The 24,987-nt window shown below is 43.9% G+C and overlaps 1 protein-coding gene across 1 annotated transcript in view; it reads right to left on the bottom strand.

Annotated features, from left to right (window-relative positions):
- Positions 1-22,011, bottom strand: part of lamc3 (laminin, gamma 3) — a gene marked incomplete at its 5' end in the record, with an annotated part of 60,205 nt that extends 38,194 nt beyond the window's left edge. The window contains 6 exons of the mRNA XM_068759141.1: positions 430-528; positions 2,191-2,308; positions 3,262-3,450; positions 10,784-10,950; positions 12,801-12,931; positions 21,707-22,011. Of these exons, the coding sequence (XP_068615242.1) occupies positions 430-528; positions 2,191-2,308; positions 3,262-3,450; positions 10,784-10,950; positions 12,801-12,931; positions 21,707-22,011 (1,009 nt within the window). The remainder of the gene's footprint in view (positions 1-429; positions 529-2,190; positions 2,309-3,261; positions 3,451-10,783; positions 10,951-12,800; positions 12,932-21,706) is intronic.
- Between the last annotated feature and the right edge of the window lie 2,976 nt (positions 22,012-24,987).

The raw sequence follows: 24,987 nt of genomic DNA, 5'->3' as shown, positions 1-24,987 counted from the left end.
AGATACTAACCGTAAGCGGCATGTGGGCGGGACAGAAACAACGCCGGCATGATGATCCGTCAAGCCGCAAACATGAGTCAACACACGGGCAGCACAAAATGATTCAATAGGCTGGAACCTGGGGCTCGGCGCGTCGCTAATATCACAGCCAGTTTATCAGTCATCCCGTGGCCTCCAGGAATGGGATAGACCCGGACGGCGAGGAGCAGAATGTTTATTGACATGTTCCATTCCCATCTGACCCCTGAGCGTCACGAGAAAATGATTTTAAACCTTTTCTATTCCAGACTTTAGCTGCGAATGTAGACTTTTTTACAAGTCATAAACACTTACAATGATGTTGAAGGTCAGAAACAGCCAAATATATATAAAAATAATAGCAAATTCTGTAGCCAAATGAATAAGCAGTCAGCAGCGACCTTACGGTACCTGTCACAGCTCTGTCCTTCCACGTTGGGCTTGCAGCGACAGCGCCCGTCGACAGGAGAGCATTCGTCCACGCTCCCGCTGGGTTCGCAACCGCACGGTCTACAAACAGGAAGTGACGGGAAGACGAAAGACTTTCATCCACTTGGAAAACTTATGTGGGGAGAAAAACACACGCTGCTGAGCAGGAATAATTCAAGACAAGGACAATTTAGTGGGATCACAGATGGACAGAGGATGCCCCTGAAACCGAGAAGGGTCCTCAAAGGGGTCCAAGGGCCCCCACCTTCGAGCTCAGGCCTGGACCTCCCCAGCAGCGTGCCCTCTTTTAACATTATGCTTGACAACATATGACAAAAATTAAAAGGCCTTGTAAACAGCATTGAATGAAATCAAGCATGTGGGTCAGCAGTGAATCGGATTATGTCAAGATTGGTTGGATTAGCCTCGTTGATTGATTGCTTTTGTCTGAAACCGAAACGCAAGAATCTATTTTTTAATGAGGCACTATTACAAATAATTCTATTATCCAACGGCAAGCTCTCTGTACTCCTTTCTGCTCCAGTGGTCTGTGAAATTCACACCTGAACTCAACAGCCTGCATGAACACGAGAGGCGCCATTGAGAAGCTGTGAGAACCGACCTCAGGCAACCTCTGGAATTATTCTACATATTCATCATTAAAAGGGCTGAAATAAAAATCTGAGTCATGGGTTTTTATAAAAAAGCGCCTAAATCCTGAGACACAACTTAAACGTGCAGATAATGATGCTTTTGGTTAGGTATTACATCACAGACCACCAGGTACGGAGCAGCACTGGCATTAATTCATATTCAATAGGCGCATTCTGGATGTCATAATCAGATTGATTATTGAGATTAACTTCATCGATCTTCAAAGTTTTCATTCACGTCGACCTTTGCTTCTCGTTGAACAGGAACAAGGAACAGAACAGACAAGTGCTTAGTCTGAATGAATGATTTATTAAGAGGAATAACTGGTGTTTAAGAAAGAAAGCAGGAGAGGCACGATGATGGAATCTATATTTAGCAAGTTTAAAGGAAATGTAGAATTAAGAGAGCCTTTAGAATTATCGGATTTATGGCATCGGCCATAAAATAATCTAGATTTTTTTTATTTTTATTATTATGATGTTAATACTAAAGCTGGACAAACAGACTGACGGTGAGTTTTCTGGGTCATCACAGGTTAGGATTCTCCTGGCATGTACAGAGACAGGAAGGGTGAGGATGGACTCCTTTTGGATGCAAATACTGCAACTTTCTACTAACACACACCCCATGATGCATATTTATATGCTAGCTCATGCGCAAGGAGGCTATGTCAGAGGTCAGAGGTCACAGAAAGCTGCTGCTTTTCATCGTCAAACTCAATGAAGTCAGTCGATCTTCAAGCTGCAACAAAGGACAAGTTTGCAGAGCCTCATATATCTGGAAACTACATACTATATACGACTATAATAACACATTTTTCACAGTAATGCACTAACCCACTGAACACAATCATATAGAAAAACAATATTCATATGCATGCATTATTTATTTCCCCTGTTTGGGGCTCCACCTCAATTAATAGAACACATTTATAAATTACTGCCTGCAAGGAAACGCAAAATGATTCCAAAGTGGACAAAAAAAGTAAAATAAATGATTGATATCAGACATCATTTCTGGGAAGCAGTGGATAATACAACACACAATGTTTGGACACACTTCCAAACTGTGTCGGTGCACGTTGCTCACCTGCAGCCACCGGGGCCCAGCGAGTGAAAGCCAGCCTGACACGTGTCACACTTCTCCCCCGTCACGCCAACTTGACACGCACACCTCCCCTCGCCGTCACACTGCAGACTCACCGAACCTGGGAGGGAGGGGAGAGAATCAGGCCGCGAAGGAAAAGGGAACAGAGGAAGACAAAAAAGGGAAACAAGTCGCGGTATTATAAATAAGAGCCTCAAATGTTATTGCTATTGTGAACTGGTCAATGCATCATAATGGTCTGTCATAAAGGTGAAAACCTGCCTGATATTGAATTTCTGCTCAAAACCCTCCCCAGAGATGAGCCTGGAAGAGCGGGATATAACCTTGCAATCACAATGCATGATGTAGCTTCAGGTAATGGAGAGCAAAGACCAACCGGAGCTTTATGGGCATGAGAGAAAAGGACGCCTAATGGAGTCCACTCAAACCCGTCTTCGCATAATGCTCTCCAACAGCTCTGTGCAATCACCTGACATCGCTCAGGAGGCGTGGAGGGAAAAGGGCTGAAGCACCTGTTCATTCCTCCCTCTGGCCGTCTCGCTCGCCACTGATGAAGGCGTAATTAAGAGAGAAAACATTCAATGGCGCCGCAACTAAAAGAGGGCTTTAACATTTGGATTAATTACAGCGGAGTCGCTTCATTGATGGGGGGGGGTCAGTGAGTCGGCTCGATCGATGCACAACAGCCCAGTGAAAGTCATGGATTTCCCTCATGGTCTTTTGGGAAGCACGCCGTTATGCGAGGCGTGAGACGAAGGCTGCAGAAATCACAGCGATTCCGCTCCCAGGCAGCGATTGACAGTTGGGCAAGGTTAAAAATTAATGCAGTTAATGATTAAAATAATCTGGGTACTTGATTTGCAGCAATCTATCCGATGTGTCACTTTTGTCTGCGGCTAAAGCTAGCTTATCGTGCCCCGTGGCGCCAATATAGCAATCCACTTTGAGCATAATTAAATGTCTCATCATGGCAGGAAAACAAAAGTAATGATATTTGCACGGATTAGTATGAGGGTTTTAGCAACAATGGCGGGCTTTGCATATTCAGTTCACCATTGGTGTTGCAGTTGCATGGAAAGCATGGCTCCTCCTCAGCTTTCCTGTGGTGGTTCTGCCTGCAGCGCTCGCAATGGGGCCCATCGGTGTTGTCTCTGCAGCTCACACAGCGCCCCCCACTGCCAGTGCTCCGGTACTGCTCCATGTCGAACACGCAGTCGTCCGACCTCCCGCTGCAGTTACACTCTGCAAGGGATGGAAACAAAGCGAGAAGGAGCAGGAGGTCAAGTGAGGAGAGACAGGAAGCAGCCGGCGGGAGGCAAGCAGAGGAGGCAATGGAGCAAACAGAAAGAAGACAGAAAGAGACGGGAGAAAGGGACAGAGGGGATGTGTGAGAGATTACGTGCACTGGGATTGGATCATAATTTAGAGGCTCGTTGCTAATCTCATTTCACACAAGCCTAATGAGGAGCCAATCGGCTGTCAGGGGGCACTTAGATAACAGTAATTCATGTTTATACAAGAGCAAATTACTCAGCTGATAATACACCATCACAGCTCTCGTACCCTCACATCAAATCCCTCCTTAGTTCACCAGTTACCCCGAGGGGGGGGTTTAGGTGAAATTACCCGTTTTATTATGAATCAAGATCTCTGTGTTTTAGCAATATGATCACTCCCTCCTACTAAAACAGAGTCTCTGCGCCGATCACCTTTATTTCAAAGAATGAAAGAAATAAGCACCAGCTGCCTCAGAGCCTCCTGTGGTAGAATATATCCATGACATCTTCAGAAGTGAACGCCGTCGCCGATTCCCTTTCAGCTCTGACGCTAAGATGTAGAATTTAAAGCACAGCATTCCCAGGATGCACAGAACTCCAGCCGTTTACAGCCACGCACGAGCCGACAGTGATAAACATTGCCAATAGCGATGCTTTCTCCCTCTGTAACATAACGCCTGATGATTGAAGGCCCACTCTCCCCCAGCAGCACCTTCTTCCTCCTCTTCCTCAGACGGCAGTCGCCGTCACCTCTTCATATTGTTGTATTGTTATTAAATCTCAGAGGCTGAAGAAGGTTTGCGGGGTTGCCACAGTGCGTCGGAGTCCACCCGCCCACATCGCATGTGGCATTGCTGCTGCTCTGAGGGGTGGAAAGAGCTTGACAAGTGACCATCAGCGCTGTCAGAGGATGCAAAGGCAGCTTGAGATGTAGTTTACATTAAACTAGGTTTTATTAAGACCGTGTTTAAGGTAATAAAATACATGCTTAGTAATAAAACTCAACACAAATTGTTAGAGACAACGAGCCACCAAGTTCAAAAGTCCTAAATTCAGTCAACATCCAGCTCTGATTGGTCTCAAACTCTCTGATTGGTTCGTCTACCAGACAGTGATGCTCACATTAGTGTTAACACGCCTTTTATATAAATGTAAATAATCCCCACTGCACATTAACACTAATTCATTTGAGATTTTCCTTACGCAGTAATCTACTCCTGGATGGAAATCAGCCTCTTCCAAAACCTCCTGTGAAGAAGAAACGCACCGCGAAACCATTAGCTAGCCGCTAGTCAACCAAAAATCCTCTTGAGGCTGATTGAAATATTCCCTAAAAAAGGAAATAACAGTAAAAAAAAAGACATCCAGGATAATGAATAGAGAGGATGAAGACAGTCAATCATGGGGTCGGACCGTGCGCGTCATTTGAAGATGTGACAAGTAAATCAAATGCACGTTTCTGAGACAAAAGGTCTGCTGGAACAGTTTCCTGCGGAGATATATGACCCATCCAAAAGAAAACCTGCTCTCGGAAGGATTTTGTTTGAGCAGCGTGTTTGCTCTGAAAACTGCCGGGAGCAGGGAGTATTTCAAAGTTAATATTTCACATAAATTGAGCTCACATAGCCTCAAAGACTTACCGTTGTAAATAGCACACAGCCGGGGTCTGTCCCAGTGAATAAGTCCGGGGATCCATTTCCTACGACGCTGTCCTGCTCTCTGAGTCCTAATGAGAACTGCCACCTTCCTTTTGCTGCTTAATAATGGACATTAGAACTGTGGGCGCCATTTAATAAACTGCTACCATTGTAAAAAGTTGTATTTTTATTTTTTTAAGTATCTCATCGAGTGTCATGTCATTTTTGTAGGTATTGTTTTTATTTTTTATTATAGGAGCACAATGGGTCATGTCAGAATTTATTTCATGTCTGAAATTAATCAAGGAAAAATATTTTTCATTTGTGGATCTCTGTTTTGAAAAGAGTGCAAACTGAACATCTAGCTTTCTAGTCCCTCCGAGCGAGTTCAAGAAAAGTGTGTTTGTTTATTACGTGCTTCAATGACTTGCAGCGAGACGACGCTCAGCTTAAACGTTGTTTCTCTAGTCATTCACGATTGATTTCATTCATTTATTTTAAGTTTCGCTCGCTTTTCATCTTCCGATACCGTCTCAGCCCTGTTTATGTTTATGGATGAAGAATGTAAGGTGAACGACAAATACGTCTTTATTTTATTGGGTTGGGTGTACTTCTAGAGTTATTTTGCATCAACCTCAGCTCTTTTACATGAATGCGTATTTCTTTGTGTCCTACAAAGCCTTTGATTCTGAACACCGCCCGCCTTGAATAAAAAGAAATCCCATTAAACACATTATTAGGAGCATATTAAGCTGCAGCAGGTAGAGGAGTGATAGCGATACAGATAGAACAGTTTAAATGTGTGTGTGTGGGATGACGATACAAGCGGTGCACACACAGAAGACAACGAAGCAAATCGTTTGAAGTAGTCAGACTTTTTTTTTTACTTTTGACTTTTGGGAGCCGCCGATCTGAAAGGTGGGACAAAATGATTCTCGCTCTCCAGTCACAAAATATATGTCCGAAACTATACTTTGTGGAAGACATGAGACATATTTGACTGATGCCTCAAAAATATGATCTCCACATCCAATTCCACATCCCTCAGAACAGGTTTGGTTTGGTGATGTCATCAGTTAAAGATGGTATTAATGACCAGCTGTTTCAGCTAAAGCTAAAAGTCAGGGATTGCCACACGTTACAAGCTATCTGAATCAGCGTGTGCGCCTTTTACTGCAAGTGTAAACCTCCACAGTAGAAAAAAAACACGCATTGTGTCTGTGTGAAAAGAGAAATGCCCCAGTGAGATTATAAAAATAATCTCTCTTGAGAGGCAGGCGCTGCAGCATTTAGACTCCTTGCCCAGGGCTTTGTAAGATTTACATTTGCATATGGTGCAGGTATAGGCGCTTTGTCTCACGGAAAATAGCCTCGGCACACAGTGACAGTCGTGTTCTTTTGTATCTCAGGTACTTACAGCACACAGCCACTGATGGTGCACAATGAGCTCTCGGTACAATATCATATAGAACGCTGGAACACCGTGTGCAATGTCAAACTTGGCTTTATTGAATTGGCCGTGGTTACTGTGAGTCAGCGTCAGTCTGGGCACTGGAAATCCCTACGTATTATAAAAATGCTTTCATAACGCAGAAACCAAACGGCAATGACAGTTAAACAAACACAGGGAACAATATGTTTTATATTAAGTATGCTAAGCTGGGAAAATATGAAGTAATACAAACAATGTATGGAACCTTGGCTTTTAATGTTGGGGTTTGAGAGAGTAGCAGGCCTGGAATTATGGGGGGGAATAATAATAAGAAAAAAGCATTGAGAATCCACACTTCCTGACTGACTGCTAAACTGTCATCAGCAAGACGACACGTTGGGGAGGAGGACATGTGATGCAATTCCCCATCTTATTGTCTTCTGTCCTTTCGTATAACTAATTCCTTGGCTTTGCAGAGTCCATCGTAGAGAGACCACGTTCCCCACAGGCACAGTAATTCCTCATTTTTACATCTAATTTGCCAGACAAATGGGATGTTGTACCAGCTAGAGTAGAACACCGGCAGTGATAAGATACCGCTCCCTGAGGCATCGCACTGCATACGAACTTCTATCTCACCAACACGCTAATCTCCCTGCTACCTGTGTAAGGACAGATGAGAAATGTTGATAAGAGGTCTGGCAAAAATAAAGTAAAAGCATTGCTGATTATGCACCAACATTGTTCGTAACACCAGAGCAGTGCTCAGGTATCAAAGTTCTACGTAATCAGGGATGCCTGTTCTTTTAATGGAATAGACATGATAGGTGGCATCCTGCGGGGCTCTGTTTTAGGCCCAATTTGCTACTACTGATGAGATAATTTCAGATCTGTTTTCCATGTACACACAGATGACATCCACTATTTCACTAAAATACAGATAACTACGGCTTGGCAGCACCTTGAATATACTGCAATTATAAAAAAGGAGACATAAACTTGAATTCAAGGAGTCAGAATTGACTCAGGAAGATTATTTTTCAATGCTACTTCCAAGGACAGTTCTGTAATACCCCAACATCCAAGTGCTTTGACAGACGAGCATTTCAAGATACAAGCAAGCCTGTGCGCAATATTTTACAATACAATACGGAATAAAGTGTCTACGTACCATCCAAGATTTTTTCCATTGTTATTAGCGTTGATTTGAGTGTTTTAGATGGCCGGAACGGATACTTTTTTATAAGGGAAAAATGTATTTGAACATAAAAGTGACTTGAGTTATGAGCTTGGTCCAAGAACGAATTCCAACTGACTAGCCTCAATAGGAGCACTTCACGAAACCTGGCAAACGCAGCTCCTTTGCAAATCTGGCCAGTAACTATTTACTGGCTCAGATACCGGTGAGGAAGGAACACGGCTTTCATCTTTAGCATCTCAGGAAGATGGGGGCAACTTAAGTTTTAATAGAATGTTCACACATAAATCAATACTGAATCTGATTCAGCATCATTTCAGTTTTATCTTTTTGAACTTGTCACAAATACTTAATCACAAATCAATTCCTCTAAATATTAGACTGTAGACACAATTTTAAGACCTCGTGCCGTCTTAAAAGGCAGTAATATGTCATTAAATATGGATAAAAAAAGAGTGATTGATTGAAATAGCATTTCCATTTGGACAGAGAGCAACAAAGATGTAAATCCAAATGGAAAATTGCAGGAGCTAATTCAGCAAAAGACAAAGATTATAATGATAGTCCTTTTCTAAATGATTAACGAGGACTGCAAGAACTTATTAGGCTCTATTATCAGCACTAAAAGGAGCAGGTTGAATTGTTTTCTCGTTAGATTGTGTTACAGCTGACAAAGGTGAGAAACAATCACAACAAAGAAGGCCATACGCTTCCCTAAAGCAAACACACCCACACACACACGCACACACACACGCACACACTAGAGGAGGAGTTTTATCTTCAATTTACGGTCAAATCAATTTCTGCATCCATTAAAGTTCACAGAAGGCGTTTTCTCCGGAGGGTCGGGTTTCTGATGTTTTATGAAATGCTCTAGAGATATTCAAGGAAAAAGATCACATCCACCCAGCTGCAAGCGCAACTTCCGTCCTTAAATCAGTGGCAGGAAGTGATGTGAACAGTCTGCTTACCGGAGCAGCCTCGGGCTAAGCTGATGACAACACGGAATGAACGCATGCTCCGCCTTAAAACGATTCCAGTCTCACAGGGGAAGACTGCTGAGGAGGATGACATCACACTACACCGCCCGCCATACACGAACATACTCTACGCACCCACGCACAATCAAACAATCAAATACATGCTGTCTACTATGTCCCGCCCACTGGCAGGTGTTACGATGCTGGATGAGTCACCGGCGGGGTCACTTTTGCATCTTTACGTGTTTGGGCTTCAGCCATTCTGCTTGCTGTTTACTGGCATTCACGTCACACCACCCCAGTTTAATACGCATGACCTGAGCAATCTGACACTTGATTCGTATCATTTGTATACGTGCACAAATACAGAAACAAACACTGCACCGACCGAGATAAACATTTCATAAAGTCTGCTGGAATTGGATTTTCCTGGATGCCTGAATGTGATATGAGGCTTCAGGTTAATTATTTGGAATTGAGAGATAACAGATAACAGTTTTGGCTCAGATGTTTTAAATCCAGTTCAATTTACCGGAGCCAGAAAAGCCCGATAACGAGTATTTATAGCTGATGAGTTAACTAAGCAAAAGACACCACAGAAATTAAGTAGTTTAATGACCGCTTGTCACTTTTTGATTATTTTCTAACATTAAAATGTTATCTTAATTGTTGTCTTATATTCCGGTTGTATATTCTAGGTGCAAAAAAAGGTTGCAAGACTTTCATAGCTTGCTCTCTTTGCTAACAGATTCTTTATTAAATTGAGCAACACTCAGGTTTCTGACAGTAATGGTCGTCTTCTACCAGCGGTGATGGCTGTCCTTGTAAATAGCGAACATAACTGCATCGCAAATGCTTTGACTCATCATCACCTTTCAAAGATGTCCTTGTGGAGAAACTGTAATTAGGATCAACGCTGCAAAGTGTTTGTGCATTAGATCCTTCCTCTTATTGAGAGATCCAAAAGTGAAATATGTGAGGAATCTGACACGTGAGCTCAACTCCAAATCAAAGCGAAAAATGCACGTCATGCAACTAGGTTTTACAAGACACGACTGCGAGGGTCTATAATATATGCTTCAGACACACGCAAATACATTAACAATTAAAAACAGTGCACATATCAAATGTTCAGACAGCTGATGCACGCTCTAAAAATAATAGCATGCATGACTTTCAGCTGAGAGGCGGGGTACACCCCGCACGCGTCGCCACACAGAGCCAGAATGCCCTGCTGTTGGTCCAACACAGAGAACCATCATTACGGCTTTACTCAGCTATGTTAAAGATTGCAGAGAGAATAACTTTTTTTTTGGTACAATTACACTGAGTATGCATTATTTTTGCTTTGACACTGCATATGCTCACTTATTAATATACTGCATTTTTTAAGTTGGGCGCAGCACTCGATTCAAGACGCCATCTGCTTTGAACCGAGTGTTAGAGTAATTAAAACGAGCTCGCTGGTTAATAGAATTCAACAAAAAAAACAAATATAATTTGTGAGCCACAGGCAATTACACGTACTGCTTATACACAGTATGATAAGCCAAACCTGATAATTCTGATGCTAATTCATATTGAAAGATGCGCTGAACCAGGAGTTTGCCAGCAAATGTGTGTGTATTCAGACATACAAACATTCAACATGAAATAAAAGCGTTAAATATATCAGCATTAGAAGCTTTTAAAAATGCTTAGGTGCTTTAATCCAGCCCCAAAAGACACACATTTTATTACCGTTTGATCCCACTCAAAATGCTTTCATGCGTTATATAAAGCTGGAACTGGAGATATTAGCGTGTCCTGTTCCAAACCCATCCGCAGTGGGTGTACAAGCCCAAATGGGAAGGGTTGTTTGGAATGTGGCACTACTTCAATAACGCCGACTGAGAAGTTAAAATCCACTTTGGGGACCCCCCGAATCAAGGAGCGGCCAAAAGAAGAGGCAGGTGAAAGCAGCCTTGATGAATTTTACAGGAGCTTTGACAAGCCTGAGCTCCTCACTGGAATTCATGCACCGGGAGGCGCACCGGAAGCAGGCTACTCACTCAAACACTGGTTGGCGGCGTCCCCGTTGGCCCGGGCCCAGGGTCTATCCTGGTAAAAGGGGTGGCATCTCTGGCAGTCATCCCCCGCTGTGTGATGCTGGCAGGAGCACACCAGCCTCCCGTCGGCCTCCTCTAAGCATTCGCTGGCGTGACCATTACACTTACATCTGAGGGAAAGAGAAACAGATAGCTGTGCAACATGTCCTATGCACACACACACACACACACACACTTCCTTTACCCCCCCGCCTTGCTGGACTGTGTGCATAATATGGCGACAGTGAAAGGAGCATAAGGCGAAGGAGAGGCGAGAAGGAGAAGGTGACTCCTCCATAAGGAGTTGTCACTTCCTATCATCTTTCAGGAGTGGAAACGTGGCCTGAGATGAGACTGCGTTTTCCTTCCCCTTCAGCAACTGTGCTATTCCACGATTCAGCTTTCGCACGTGTTGAAGCAATAACGTTTCACTTGTGTGTGCGCATGCTATCTGTATGTCGCATTATTCTGTATGAATAAAGATAAGGAATTCACTGTGACGTACATTGGATTTATTAATTCCATTTTTTTTTGCCAGAAGAAGAAATGAATATGAGCTAATTTCCTTCCTCTCTCAATTTGGAAAGAGTCTAATTTCCTCTGAAGCCCAGGAGTTGCGACTCCTTTCTGTGTGTAATAGTTCCTGGCGGTGTTGTTCGCTTTCATCGAGTGACAGGGGACGGGGACGGGGACGGGCATGGGGAGGGGGACACGTCGCTGAATTGCAGGCTCTGTCAAATTCGGCCAGCTGTCCCGGATTTCGACATATGCTTGCCTGAGGCTCCGACCCAGTTATTTCCGCTGTCGCTGAGACAACAATAATCGAGGAACTCTAAATTGCTGCCAATCCATACATTTGTCTGCGAGAGTCAAACTGGACTCCTCGGCCTGACTAGAATTCTACCTGAACGTGCTATCAGAGGGATCACCTGAACCGTGAAGGCAGCATATGTACAGTTACGGCGGGGGGGTGGACATGCAATGTCTCCAATGTAACGTCAGGACCAGGAGATGCGTGAGCAGCATTTTCATTCCTGTGGATTCTACCTAATCTGCAGAACTTGCAACTCTTCAGCCGCTGCGTGCGACTTGCACGACGCGCGGTGTAGCACTGAGGTGTAAAGGCATGCCGCCACCAGGCTAACATGCTGTCCTGCTGGTCCCTGCTCCGAGTGCGGCGGGCTCGTCTTGTTAATCTGTCACGCCGCCGCGGTGATCCTGAGTGTTTATGACAGGTGTCAGATCAGATTTATATTCTTCCTGAAGGCTTCGTCTCAACAACCTAATCGTCCACTTCCACCTGCTGTGCCAAGGTGCAGCCAGGTCTCTGGCACCATGTCCTATCTCATTACTTTGATTAATACCAAAAGACGTGGAGGGAGGGGAGGGTTTGTTTTGGGTTTATTCTCATTTTACGGCAATGTGAGCAACAAAATAAATTTTGTAAACAAGCTGAGGCTTTTAATACTTGTCTGTTTGTCCTCTGACGATTCTGTTCAGATTTGCATACCGATCAATATTTGAATGCGACTCTATTAATTCTTATCAACCGCATGAGGGCTTTTTAATTTTTACCTGTTGTTGTTCATAATGAAGTTAAACACTGAAAAAGTCAAAGCCAGCTGGAAACACCAGGCTGGTCACAATTAATTTTTCAGCATCCAAACAAAACCTTTTCCTGACCTTAACCAAATGTTTTATGAGCTTATTCCTGCAGATGTAGGACATGAACCCTGGGCTCATTTATCAAACGGTGCACCGAGCGCGCATCCCCCCACCTCCTAAGGCAGCAATTGTGTTTCCTTAAAATAATATTTGCCAAAGAATCATGTATTATACTTGCTTAAATGCAAAACAGAAAACTGCACCACAAGATAAAGCAAACAAAGCTTTTCTTTCAAAGTTCAAGCTTAACTTCTAAAATGACACATTTTAGAAATCAGGTTCCAGGGGTAGCCATTTTTTTAAAGGTGTGTCTTACCTGCCTCCCACAGAGAAATCAGAGATGGCATAGAAGTACGAGCGCAACACTTTAGCATCCTTGAAGAACTCATCTCCAAAGGTGTTAAGCCTGTCTAAGGAGATGAGCAGGTCAGTGGCCGTCACCAATTCCTGTAAAAAACAATAAAAGGTGGGGGTGGGGAGAGAAGGGACCAACAGGGTGAGACAGATGTGAGGAAACACACTGCAAACTCACCCACTTGGAATGGGAGGAATGGGGGAGGAGGGTGGGGAGGCAATGTGTTCGTTTGCAGCCAGACAGGAAGTGAGAAGAAAAACATAAACTGGGCCTCGGTTGAGCGAGCCGGAAGAAGGGATGATATGAAATAGAGCAAGAGTCGACAGCAAGAAGAAAAGAAGTTGGAACGGAGAGTCGGTGGATTAAGGAGAAGGAGATCGGGGTGATGGGGTGACAGCAGGGGAGGGAACAGATGTAATGGGGAGATAATGAGTGCGCTGCAGAAAATTGAGTTAACGTCAGAAAAGGAGCTGAGGAATGAAGAAGGGATTAATGGAGACAAAAGTTGAAAAACACATTAGAAAAAAAGACAACAGCGCAGCACTACTTCACTATAATGGATGGGATATTGGCAAAGCTCCCGTCCCTGATATGATTTAAGCGCCTTCGTTTGAGCCCGCTGCAAAGGTAAAGAAAGGATGAAGCCAGAGGGGAGGGTGCAGAGGGATAACACAAACAGAGGAAGAGAAAATGGGCCGTGGCGTGGGAGATAAAAGAGAGGCCAGGTGAAGGGAGAAGAAGCGACAAGAGGAATCTCTCACCGGCGAACAAAATCAACTTTAAAACTAAGCGCTGCAGAGAAACTTTGCGTCGGCTTCTTTGCTGACTTTGAGTCCGACCCGAGAAGAAGTTGGTGCGGCTGTGTGTTTTGAAGCTTCTCCCCAGAGGCGTGTTTGAAGTGTGGCGATGGGAGAGGAGCCTGAAACGGAGGGGCCTCAGACTGAGAGCACGGGTGACGAGTTCCCTCGTTCATGTTGTTCTCAAAGTGCTGCAGTCTGTCTTTGCAGCATTTAAGCGCATCTGAAGGCACCGCATCGTGTTCCTCAAAGGATAACCCCGAGTCTACCGCGGATATTTGGGGCTACAGGCTTAATGATTTTGAGGACCATCCTCACTCCGAAATCGAAATGGAATTTGTCCAATACTTTGGACAGAATAGCTGCCGAGCTAATGATGTCTAATCAGACGTTACTTTATGTGCACTGGCTAACAGTAAAAGCTACATGCTAATATATTTGATCAAGATAATAAACATGGGTAAAACCACACTCTCTTCACACCAGGAAGAAACAGACGACTTTATCCTCGAGTTCCTCTGCAGAATTAGTAAATTAATTAATGCGCATCGAGGAATCTTAGCAACATTTTGGTCCTTTATCTTATTCAATTAAAACAAGTTTAGGAACACGTTTAGCTCAGCGAGTGAACGTAGTGGCTTAATTGGTTATTAGAGAGAAGCGATGCTACCCGGCCCTCTCAGTCTCCACGGCGACGAGCAGCACTGCAGTAAAAGTTGGGTTATCATTAAAAGAGCTGCTTCTGTGGGGGCTTTCTTGATCTATCGGCGAGCAGCCCCCCCGCCCCGCTTCAAAGCGCTGGGTGTTGGGAGTCAGGCCAGCTGTGTGTTCTGGGACTGTTGTGTTAAGAGACATACTTCTGGAGCATCAGGAGGTCAGAGCGCCTTTATTGGAACATCTGGAGTGAATCAGCTACACATGTGTTCCTGATTAGTTTAACCCTTGTTGGATGGCGTCGGCATGGCGACTTGCTCTTCGTTTTGCCAGTACCGGTAATATAACAGAAATATCTCATTAACGGTTATTTGTTAGACCGAGCTGATGATTCCAGACATAGTTACGCCTCCTGGAGGATATACTCTGACTGTTTCACTCAGCCGTTGGTGCTCTCAGATAAAATAGCTTCTCACTTAACCTGAAACCTTCCCGTTCTCAAATGCTACCAGACACATCTGTACATCTTTCCGCCACCTGAAGTGCACTCCGGGATTCCACGAGTGCTGTGTGTGTTTTTGCAGCCCGTCAAAGAGCTGCTATTTTGTAGCTCCTCGACTTTTTCAGACGTCTTTGTCACTGGCCGCATCCTCTTGCTCTTATCAAGTTTGCGAGGTAATGGGATTTTTAACAACACAGAATGACCATGATGCACTGCAGCAGACAACATGCGGGTCATATGTTTTATCTGGAGGTTGATAATTCATGCCCTTATAAAAAATAAGGTTCAGCTGAGATTAAGGCCAATCAAATTCAAACAAAGCAAAGGGGCAGTGTGTTGTATTAATCATATTTGCACATGGAAACCAGCTGATAGAGGATTGAAAGGCTGTGAGGAATGGCATCCGAACTGTGAACGGCAATACTTTTGAATGGAATTATAGTGAAAATAAATCATTTTTATTTTCCTGGATCCCCTTTTATATTCCTTTGGAATCCTTGAGCCCACTTTGAGAACCACTCAGGACTCTTAACGAGTGTAACGGCAGCTGCTCATGGCATGCCTGCCATTAATGTGAAAAAAAATAATCCAGAAAATAACAGAAATATATAAATATATACACAAAAATAATTTCCTCTACCAGCGGACTCTTATCCTTAAACTCGAACACGGATGATGACCTAGTTTGAAGGCATTGCTTGCACTTCAACATTCTCACACATCATATCCTCTCCTCCATTTATCGTAGAATAGCAGACTGTTATCACACGAAGAGTAACTAGTTGTGCTTGGTTGATAAGAGCCATTTGTGGGAGGAAACACAAACTGACTATCAGTTACTGCAATGAACGGAAGCCATTTCTGAGCGTTAATTACTGGAGCCCGCTCTCTATTATTTGTGCAAACCGCAGCAAAAGCTTAATTAACTTTGATTCTCACTCTCTTGGAATCCGGCCTAACAATGCTGCAGTGATGCTGACGTAGGAATGCTGGGGAGGGGGTGGGGCAGGCATGCAGCCAGTCCTTTGCTTCGGACGATAATTCTCTAATGATTAAACAGACAGGTAGATGAGTACATGCTGTCAGAATCGGACATCTCTGCTCAGGGGCTTCTGACCTTCACCCCTCAAAGCTTCCTCGTCTCTTTTCTTTATCTACCTCTTTTTTCTGTCCTTCCTCCCCCCCTCAGTGTTTCCTTGAACTCTGAAGCCTCCGGCTGCAGGCGGCGATGGGAAAGAAAGCGGTGTCCCTCATTCCAAAGTTAATAACTTTTTTTTTAAACTTAATTGCTTAAGTTGACTATGCCCTTAATATGTATTTTTCCCTTTTTCATCATTGTCATTCAACCCTGGTGCTCAAATTTGCCACATAGCTTCCTAAAAAAAAAAAAAAGAGCGAGAGAGAGAGAGAGAGAGGATGGACTGTTGGCGGAAGAGACAGAAAAACCATTTTAATGGATGGCTGAACAAATTAAATATGTATTCATGCAGCGGCTTTCATCTTCTGCGTGATTATTGAAAAGCGGGTGCTTTACAAACTCGACAACAGAGCCTTTGGAAGTGACGACTTTAGGAAAAATATCTAAATAGCACGTTATGCTGCTTGTTACACGTAAAGATAATAAAGATCTCAAAGCGCATTAGATCTCCAGCATTAAACGTGAAGCTACACGCAAGCAGGTGACATATATACAAGATAAAAATCTGCACATATTAAGCATGCCGCTTTTGTCATTGACATTTTCCTGTGACCTCACACAAGGAGATATATTTTAAAAGCGTGTGAAGTGTCCGTATGGAAAGTACGCACTCCACAGAGTGCAACGCAGACCCCAATCTGCAAAGGGATTAAAATGCTAATAAAACAGGCCGGATGCAATTGGTGTGTTAAGCCTCATGAAATATGCATGGCTCAGTGTGAGGCACACGCAGAGAGAATGGCACGCCAACGCGCCACAGAGCGGAGCACGGATCGTTCTGGGCTTTGTTGAGTGTTGTTTTAACCCCCGACAAATGCCCAGCCGTCACCTCCGTGCACGAAAAGCCAATTGACTTTTATGTTAAGGAACTCCTTGCCCACACCGTTATCTACCACTGAAGCTTTTCAGAATGCAAGAAGTGAATGTTTTACAGTCAGGATTTAACGGCCGGTATTTGCAGCTGCACCCGATGGAAACAATTATATTTCTGTCAATACCAGGAAGTGAGTTTTCATTTAACTGAGGCTTCACCCTAACTCTTCTGCATTTCTTCTCATGAAGTCATGAATAAAACACAAACATCTAAAGGTCTGCCAGGTTAATTACGACATCCTTCATCCCCCCCATTGTAATGAAAGATGTGACAGTTAATGCTGAGAACGGGCTTACTTATCGATGAGATGAGGGAAAAAAAGAATTTATATTTATATAATTACATCAAATGAGGGAGGAGGTGTTGAACATTTATCACCTGGAGACGTTACTGCCAACACATGATGTTCAGTCGTCAGATGGAAGTCGACAGATGGCGAATGATAATATTACGTTGCACGATTTCATTAAAGCATCTAAAAACACAATAAAATATTTAAAATGGCTATTGCATTTTTCAAGCCTAACCTAATGTGATTAAAACAACTGCAGGCCTCACACAGACAGGTCCGATATGTTATTACACCTGAATCAGGACGTGAGTGATTCTGGGCCTCGAGGCTGCAGGAAACTTTCTGACTTGTGAGCTTCTGCTCTCCAGGTGAGGTACATTCATCTCCAACGAACACATACCACATTTCACTTACGAGTTTATAATGCATATGGCATTATGTAATTATGAATGGCATTTTCATTCAAACGGATTTTAATGCATATAATAATTAATACAGTTCTATATTTTTTTGTGATGTATAATGGTTCTTTGTCGTCATAATTATTTCATGTGCATATTTTCCTTCTGCAAATACGCAGTCTGAGTTTTGATGCTAGTTTACAGAAACTCCTTTACGTAACCCTTATGGTGATAGTAAGTTCCTGATGCTGCATGCAGAGAGAAGTCGTTTCATGAACTACCACCTAAAGAAGATGATCAATACTCACTGACATGAGCAGCCTGATCTGACACCGCTGAGCCACTCCCACACACTGAATAATGCATTAATTGATTTCTCCATCCAGCTGGTCACAGTGGCTGCACATCCACAAAACAGCAGGGGTGACAACAGAGATGTTGACTGAGGAACTGATACCAGAATCAAAAGCGCCTGTTGCCGATTTTCCTTTGGGCTCAGGCCAGAGCCGCGGACGGACACGTCTGGGAATCAAACTCACCTGGATCAACAAACAGACTGAAGACTTATTGGATGAGACCCTTAGAGGGTGAAAATAAATGTGATGGAAGGTCAATAGACGGAGCTATCCAGGCCTTTAAAGGAGCAGCAAGAATGGATGGAGCTACCGTGATATAATATTAATGTGGTATTAATGAGGCTGTAGCCTCGTCACACACAAGGGGAGGTTAAATACTAAACATGCTAGCAGGCTCACCATTGCCCCTCAAGTGATTTATCCTGAATGCCTGGAACCAAACACGTCCCGACTCCAGTTTCTCACCTTCCAGCTTGTTGATTGGGATTGGATGAATTCAGTGTGGACAAATGAAAGATGACACGTCAGCCCGGCTGAATGTGGCAGCAGCAACATGTTGAAAATGTCGCTTGCGGAAATGTGCAAAATGAACAAATGGCAAAGTGGCGGAAAAAGAAATGTCACTGAAAGTTTTGTGCATGCTGCTCGCTCTGGGTCTGGGTAAGATTTCTCAGCACAACACAAATATAATTCAGTTAAGACATATAGATCTTTTCTTTCCTTCACCCCAGTGACTTGGAACTGACCTATACTTGTTAAAAATGGAACGTAAGTGTCGACAACCTCCATCTCAGTCTCAGACTACCTGTTTCTACCCAGGCCTGGAATCCATAGTTACACTAATCAAATCTTCAGCCACTAATTCCACGGACACCTATCCCGATTCTTTCATAAAGAGAGGATGCATTTCTTCCCGTGTTCTTGCACTGAGTCTCTATTTAAAAAATAAATAAAGTCCTGTATTTTCTACCAAACAAAACCCAACAACTGTCTGCTTGCTTTTTTCCCAGCCCGCCAGAGTCAGGAATTACATCACAGATAAATAGAGAAGCCAGAAGAGTGCTGGTGTGAAGGGATTAATCAGAGAAGGACAGTTAAAGATCTGCGAACTTGAATCTGCAGCCAGCCTGTAAGCACTTTAAAACTGCAATGGTGCAAAAAATAAAAAGTAAAAAGGGAACTACTAGTTGCTTGTTCCCGTGGAAACCCCCACTGAGTTTTATTTATTTCGGATTACCTGGCTAATCCTCAATAATCCACACTGCTTTCTTTGGTGTCCCAACTAGACAGATAGAGTTGGGCCTTTGGACATCTGGTTTTGGAGCCCAAAGTCCTCTCAGTCTGCACACCTGAGCTTTTGGGGCACAAAACCCAAAAGCTACACTGAAGCTAATCCAATAGCCATGTAATGCACGATGCTATTCTTAGTCATAGACACTGTGGACCAGATTTATAGATTTTCTCCTGCTGTTTGGTGCATCTTAATGAATGCTGGAGCTCTGATGTGGCCTCGCCGCTGCTGCAAGTCCTCTGGTTTTCCCAGTTTAATATGGGATCACTCCTGAGACTGGCAAGCCTCTTTCTACTCTGCAGGAGGTTGCAGAGATGTCACACATTCCGAGCACCTTGGCTGATGAGAGGGGAGTTGTTACGAGGAGACAGCATCTGGCACAGATAGCATGTGGGCATTAAGGCAGCGGCGGCGGCGTGCAAGCATAGAGCTGCAGACCTGAGGGCTCCTTAGTTGCGTCACACTCTTGCTTTTACTTTCACACATATCAGAGTGCTGTCCCTCATCTGTTAGAAAATATCACAAATTGGCTCAGGGAATTATTTTATTTTATTCAGCACGTAGAACAAATGAATAAAAACACAATCAAATAAAGGGCAACGATTTTTCACCTCTAACAGTCCAGGTTGCTTCTGCATTTTTTCCCCCACGTTGCAGTCAGAGATTTGATGTTCCACAGCGGAGTTTTGGAGCATTAGTCTTGATTTGTAACCCTTGTATTCTGTTAACTGCGACTATATTGTCACACCCACCGAGCATCTCCTTGTTGCTACTGAAGGATATTTTGGAGGATGACTCCTTTCTACGGGGGAGTGGGTTAGAGTCATGCAGGGATAGACAGCACCCTTACTCTTCTGATTTAATGATGTGGAGGAGGACAGCTTTTTGCAGAGCTGGTCGTCTTGCATTGCATGAGTTGTTTCCACACTTTCGCTTCATGATTCAGGACAAAGGTCAGGAAGAGGAGTGAGTTATCATTAAGAGGGGCAACGACTGTGGACTGATCGTCACAGCAGAAAAGAGCCCCGAGGATGCGGGTCCGCCGGCTAGCGTTCTAGTTGTGGAGGTTTTGGTGGCCAATAAATAAATGAAAAATAGAGGAGGTTGACCCAACACGTCGCTCCTGCTGTAGCCGCTCACCTTGGTTTCCCGTATAACTGTTCATTCTTCTGCTATCAGCGTTCCCGTTGTCACCTGCCGGATTGTCATTGTCGTCTCAGAATTCCCAGGCCACATTCATTTGAACTTGGTCAATTTGTGCAGCCTTGAGCAAAATCTCAACAAACCTATTTTGCAATTACACCCCCCCCCCCCCCCGTCTGAATGCACAGTTAGATTTTATGGCTGAAGGAAAAGAAAATTACAAATGAGCAATGTGCACGGACTTGATTCCAAGACTTGATTAAGAATACGCTTGCTTCTTATTAACTCCAAATGACTAAATTGGACAGAGATTTAGTTGCTTCCTCGTCTGAAATGGACGCATTATTAGACCTTCGGTTTTTGGTGCTGCGGGATCTCTGCTCTGATTCTCCAACTTACTTAATTTTTTGTGACATAATAAACAATTAAATGATTCTCTGAGGCTACAGATCAAACACCACATGCAACACATAAACAGGAATGTAAAATAAGAAAAACGACAAAGAGCAGTTTGTCTTCGAGAGTTTTTCACATCTGCACATTCCTACAAACCATCTTCAACGTAAGCAGATCCAACGTCATCAATTTGTGCTGCGCAGGGCAAATTTCTGATTGATTTATACTGCCTCCTTTAAATGATATATGTTCACGCTGAACATACTTTTTGTGGCTCAACGCAAACTAAATATCGGCAGCTTGCTTAGAAATGATTCCAGCATTTGATGGAAAATCGGCTCCCAATCCAAACGACCGATTTGGATATAGATTTTCCTGTTGCTCTTTGCAGTTAGACCTCCGTAATCTACTTTATCAGGACACGGATGCATGCATCTCAGGCCCTCAGTAATACAGAATGCAATTAGTCTCTCAAAGTGTTTTTTGGAACTCGCATGCATGGCCAGATGCATATGCATGCGTGCATAATTACCAGCCTTGTCAGAGAGAAGGGAGAGCCTGCTTTAAGTGCTTCCTCTGCTCATTTAAAGTCTTGCTTTGCAGTGGCCAGTCCTCCCAGCCCCCCCCCCCCCTCTCCTCAAGAGGCCACCGTTAATTTAACGCACAGCTTCATCAATGTTAATTAGAACTAAATATAAATTTAGCTTCAGCACGCGTTGAAGAGGGATCGAAGGCTCTCTTGTGTGCGTGTACAGATTTTTGTTTGCTCGCGTAAACGTGCTGATTTGAAAGGGTTCGATGATCGATCGACACCTGAGGCGAATCAGAGCGGCGTTCGGTTCAGTTATACTTATTCTTATTATTTTTTTTTTATTAATTGCGATCCTTCTAAATCATCCAGAGTGGTGACAAATCAAAATCGAGACAATAATAAGAGTGTACATGCAGTTAATGAGACCTCACCTGCAGCACCACGCTCTGGTCAAAGTTGTATGCGCTGGGCCGCCCCTCCAGGGTGGAGAAAGCCACGTTTCCTCCAGTGAGGGGGGAGATGTCACTGAACTCATCTGTACACACAGCCGTCCTCTCGTCCTCTCCTGGACGGATGAAAGCTTTAGTATTCTTCCCATAGGTCTTCTCACAAGAGGCACTGTAATACTGGTAAGGCAACCAGGGCCCATCCTGTTCTGTCCTCTTGTAGATGGCGAAGCTCTCCGGCCGGCTGGTGTAGAATTTCAATCGTATGTAGGTTATCTCGAAAGCCTTCCCTGTGGAAAAACAGATATGATTTGTAGTGAATGGAATCATCAAGACGTACTCGTCGAACCAGAACCATTGTAGCTGCACAGTCAGACCAGGGCTTGTTATATCCCACACAAACAACATGTGGGACAGAAGTGATAGTTTAGGGCCCAGGAGCACAGAACAAAAAAACAGGCCTAATTGCATTATAGAAAAGGGGAAGACAATGGGGGACAGGCTTAATTTCCCGTGCCTCTCTGCAGGGTAAATGAATGTCATCCCTGCAGGAGGAGAAGAATCCCCAGGATTAGTTTCTCATTATCCAGATCATAATGGGCCTCGGAAAAAGAAAGTAAGGTCAGGACAAAACAGACAGAAAGGTTTTCTTCTTCTTCTGATAACTGCAGGACAGTTAATATAGAAAAAGAAAAACAAGAGCAAAATCACAGGAGGAAAAGCGGCTGGATCATCGAATCACCGGTGAGAATATGGTCTGGCGGAAAAGGATGAGATATGATCATGGGAGGCGGTGCCGAGATTTTAGCACGCCATCAGCTATAGAGGCCGGTATGGGGATAAACAGGAACAAGGAAGTAAAGGCTTTTCATAGGCTTGTATCCCTTTAAAGCAGCGATTAGACTTCAATCGGTGAAAAAAAGCGCAGAATATCTGCATCTGGAAAATCTAAAGCAAATGAGATGGAGCCGGATTTCCATTTCGGTTTGTGTTCGGGGATTCAGCAGATCAGACAAGGTTGCAATGTAATTTCTGCTGCATTGTAAGAGCGATATATGGAAAAATGTTTTTTAAAGGTGCATAATAACTTTGTGGGGAGAGGGGGGGTGTCCGCCTTGCATATTTCATTGTAGTCTTTGGCTATTTGAATCTAAGCGGTGCTTCCTGTGTTGTTAGATTGAAGGTGATATTTCCCAGGATGGAAATAAGAGAATGCGATTGAGCGGCGTCATCTCCCGTATTCCTTTACGCAGAGTGGACCCTTCCAACAATGATCCTAGAGCCGTATCTGGAATGCTGGGCTTGCGCTTCCTGACTGAGGACACACATTAAGAATCCACCAAATGTTGCGCTGCTTTAAGGGGATTAGCTGGACAAGTACAAACCGAAGCCACACTGAGACCAGAGTGAGAAGTGTCAGGGAGGAGATCTCCTAACAGGCTTATTCGCCGCACTCATGGGGATTTTTCTGTCTCAACATCATTAGACAGTAAGTCTCAGCCGCTCGGCGTGTTTGCAAGGCCGCCATCCGCCGCTGCAGCCGTAGCGCATCTGTTGCTGCTGTCTGCCCAAGCCTGCACATCACGTCTCTGCAGCGATCTCTAATGGCATCTGTCCTTTAGGAGAACTGAGATCATTTGGCTTTCATTTACTCCCTGCATGAGGTGAGCTCGGCCCCGTGGGGAGCGATGCAAAAAACATAAAAGAGGCAGAAGATGAAACATTAGTCGGATACCCCCCTGCGATGAAATGCACACTAATTGCATAGGATATTTGTATGTTTTTTGTGCATAATGGTTGATTCATCCTGTTTTTTGTGCATAATGGTTGATTCATCCTGTTTCAGGATTGCCTGCTTTATGTATTAGGATGTATTTGGCTGCAACAAATGCAAAAAAAAAAGGAATTTGTTTATTGTTTCACATCTCGGTTTGAAAAAAACTTTGCAGAGTGGTGCAAAATTAAGAGAAGTATTAGAAGTATCATGTAGCCTGGTGAGGATTTATCCAGATTCATGCAGCATCTCGCGCCGCAGCTGCTTGTGTTGCACGAGGATGCATCAATAAAATGACTATTTGGACTAGTTTAAGAGCAGAGGCTGGAGCTGCAGAGGCAGTCTGACCTGTAATTAGTCATCGGTCGTTGGGGTGGGCTCCACACAGCTGCTCTCGTCTGCTCGCACAGAGAAGGATGAGACTAAGGCTCAAGTGTAGACGGAATATTTACAATCTGTTTATTAAAGCAGAGATTTACGGGATTGGCAAAACACACAGACGAGAGTATTTATCTTCTGATACTGCTGCATCTCAACGTTTGCAGACGCCACACAGCAGATGAAAACCGCGTCTCATTCGTTGGGCCAATAAACCAGCTAAACGCGATGCCATGGCAACAGACTTTTTCTAATTGCTTTACGTCTAAGACAGGATGTCGCTTTTCTTTTGACGGCGTTAAATAGGAACCAGCTGCAGGCATTGGTGCGTGTTTCTGAAGTCTTTGTGGGAAAAAGCTGACCCCAATTCCTCACAAGCAAACCACCCAGTATTTTCTTCCACCCCCCTCCTCTTCCTCATTATGTTTTGTTTACTCCCCTTGAAGCAGCCCGACTCCCCCTCATTTCGTTCTGCTCATCCGCAAACCCACTTTGACCCGGCTGCAGCATGTCCCCCCCCCCCCCGCATCCTACTGCTGTGTTTATCATCCCAGCATTTGCCTGTATTTGCTTCAGAGAGCGCTTGTTTTGTTTGGAGAGCCAAAAGAAAACAGCGATGTTGAGGACACCCCCCGCCGGCGACCCAGATGGATCACAGAGGTTTCGATTTTACGCAGAGATTCCACGCACGCAAAAACTCAGCTGCATGCTCGGGAACAGAAAATGCATCTCCAGCTTTAAAGAAGGCAGGAATAATTTAAAAGCGTCGGGAATAGAAAGAATAATACAAGATGTGCCGAAAGGGCAAAGATCAATTCAGTTTGCAGACGTCGGGGTTGTTGAAGAACCTAAAACCCTATGGTGTGGCAGCACTGGCACCGTTGCCGTGGAAAAGAAATAGCCGGAGATTATATGAGTGAAGGCTCAAACAGAGTCAGACATTTGCTTCTATTGGAATCAATATTCTCCATTTGACAACTGCATCTTTTGCTTTCAGAGCATGAGATATAAAAGTTCCTCTGTCATCACAGGCTGGCATTTTCAACTCTGGTCATCATTTGCTCAAGAAAATACCTAATGCTAATCGTAATCCTTAAAGTAACACACACAAACA

The sequence above is a fragment of the Brachionichthys hirsutus genome, unplaced genomic scaffold (assembly GCF_040956055.1).
Source record: "Brachionichthys hirsutus isolate HB-005 unplaced genomic scaffold, CSIRO-AGI_Bhir_v1 contig_618, whole genome shotgun sequence".
In the NCBI taxonomy this organism is placed as follows: Eukaryota; Metazoa; Chordata; class Actinopteri; order Lophiiformes; family Brachionichthyidae; genus Brachionichthys; species Brachionichthys hirsutus.
The sequence above is the reverse complement of the archived record's forward strand: the minus strand, read 5'-3'. Positions and strand labels throughout refer to the sequence as shown.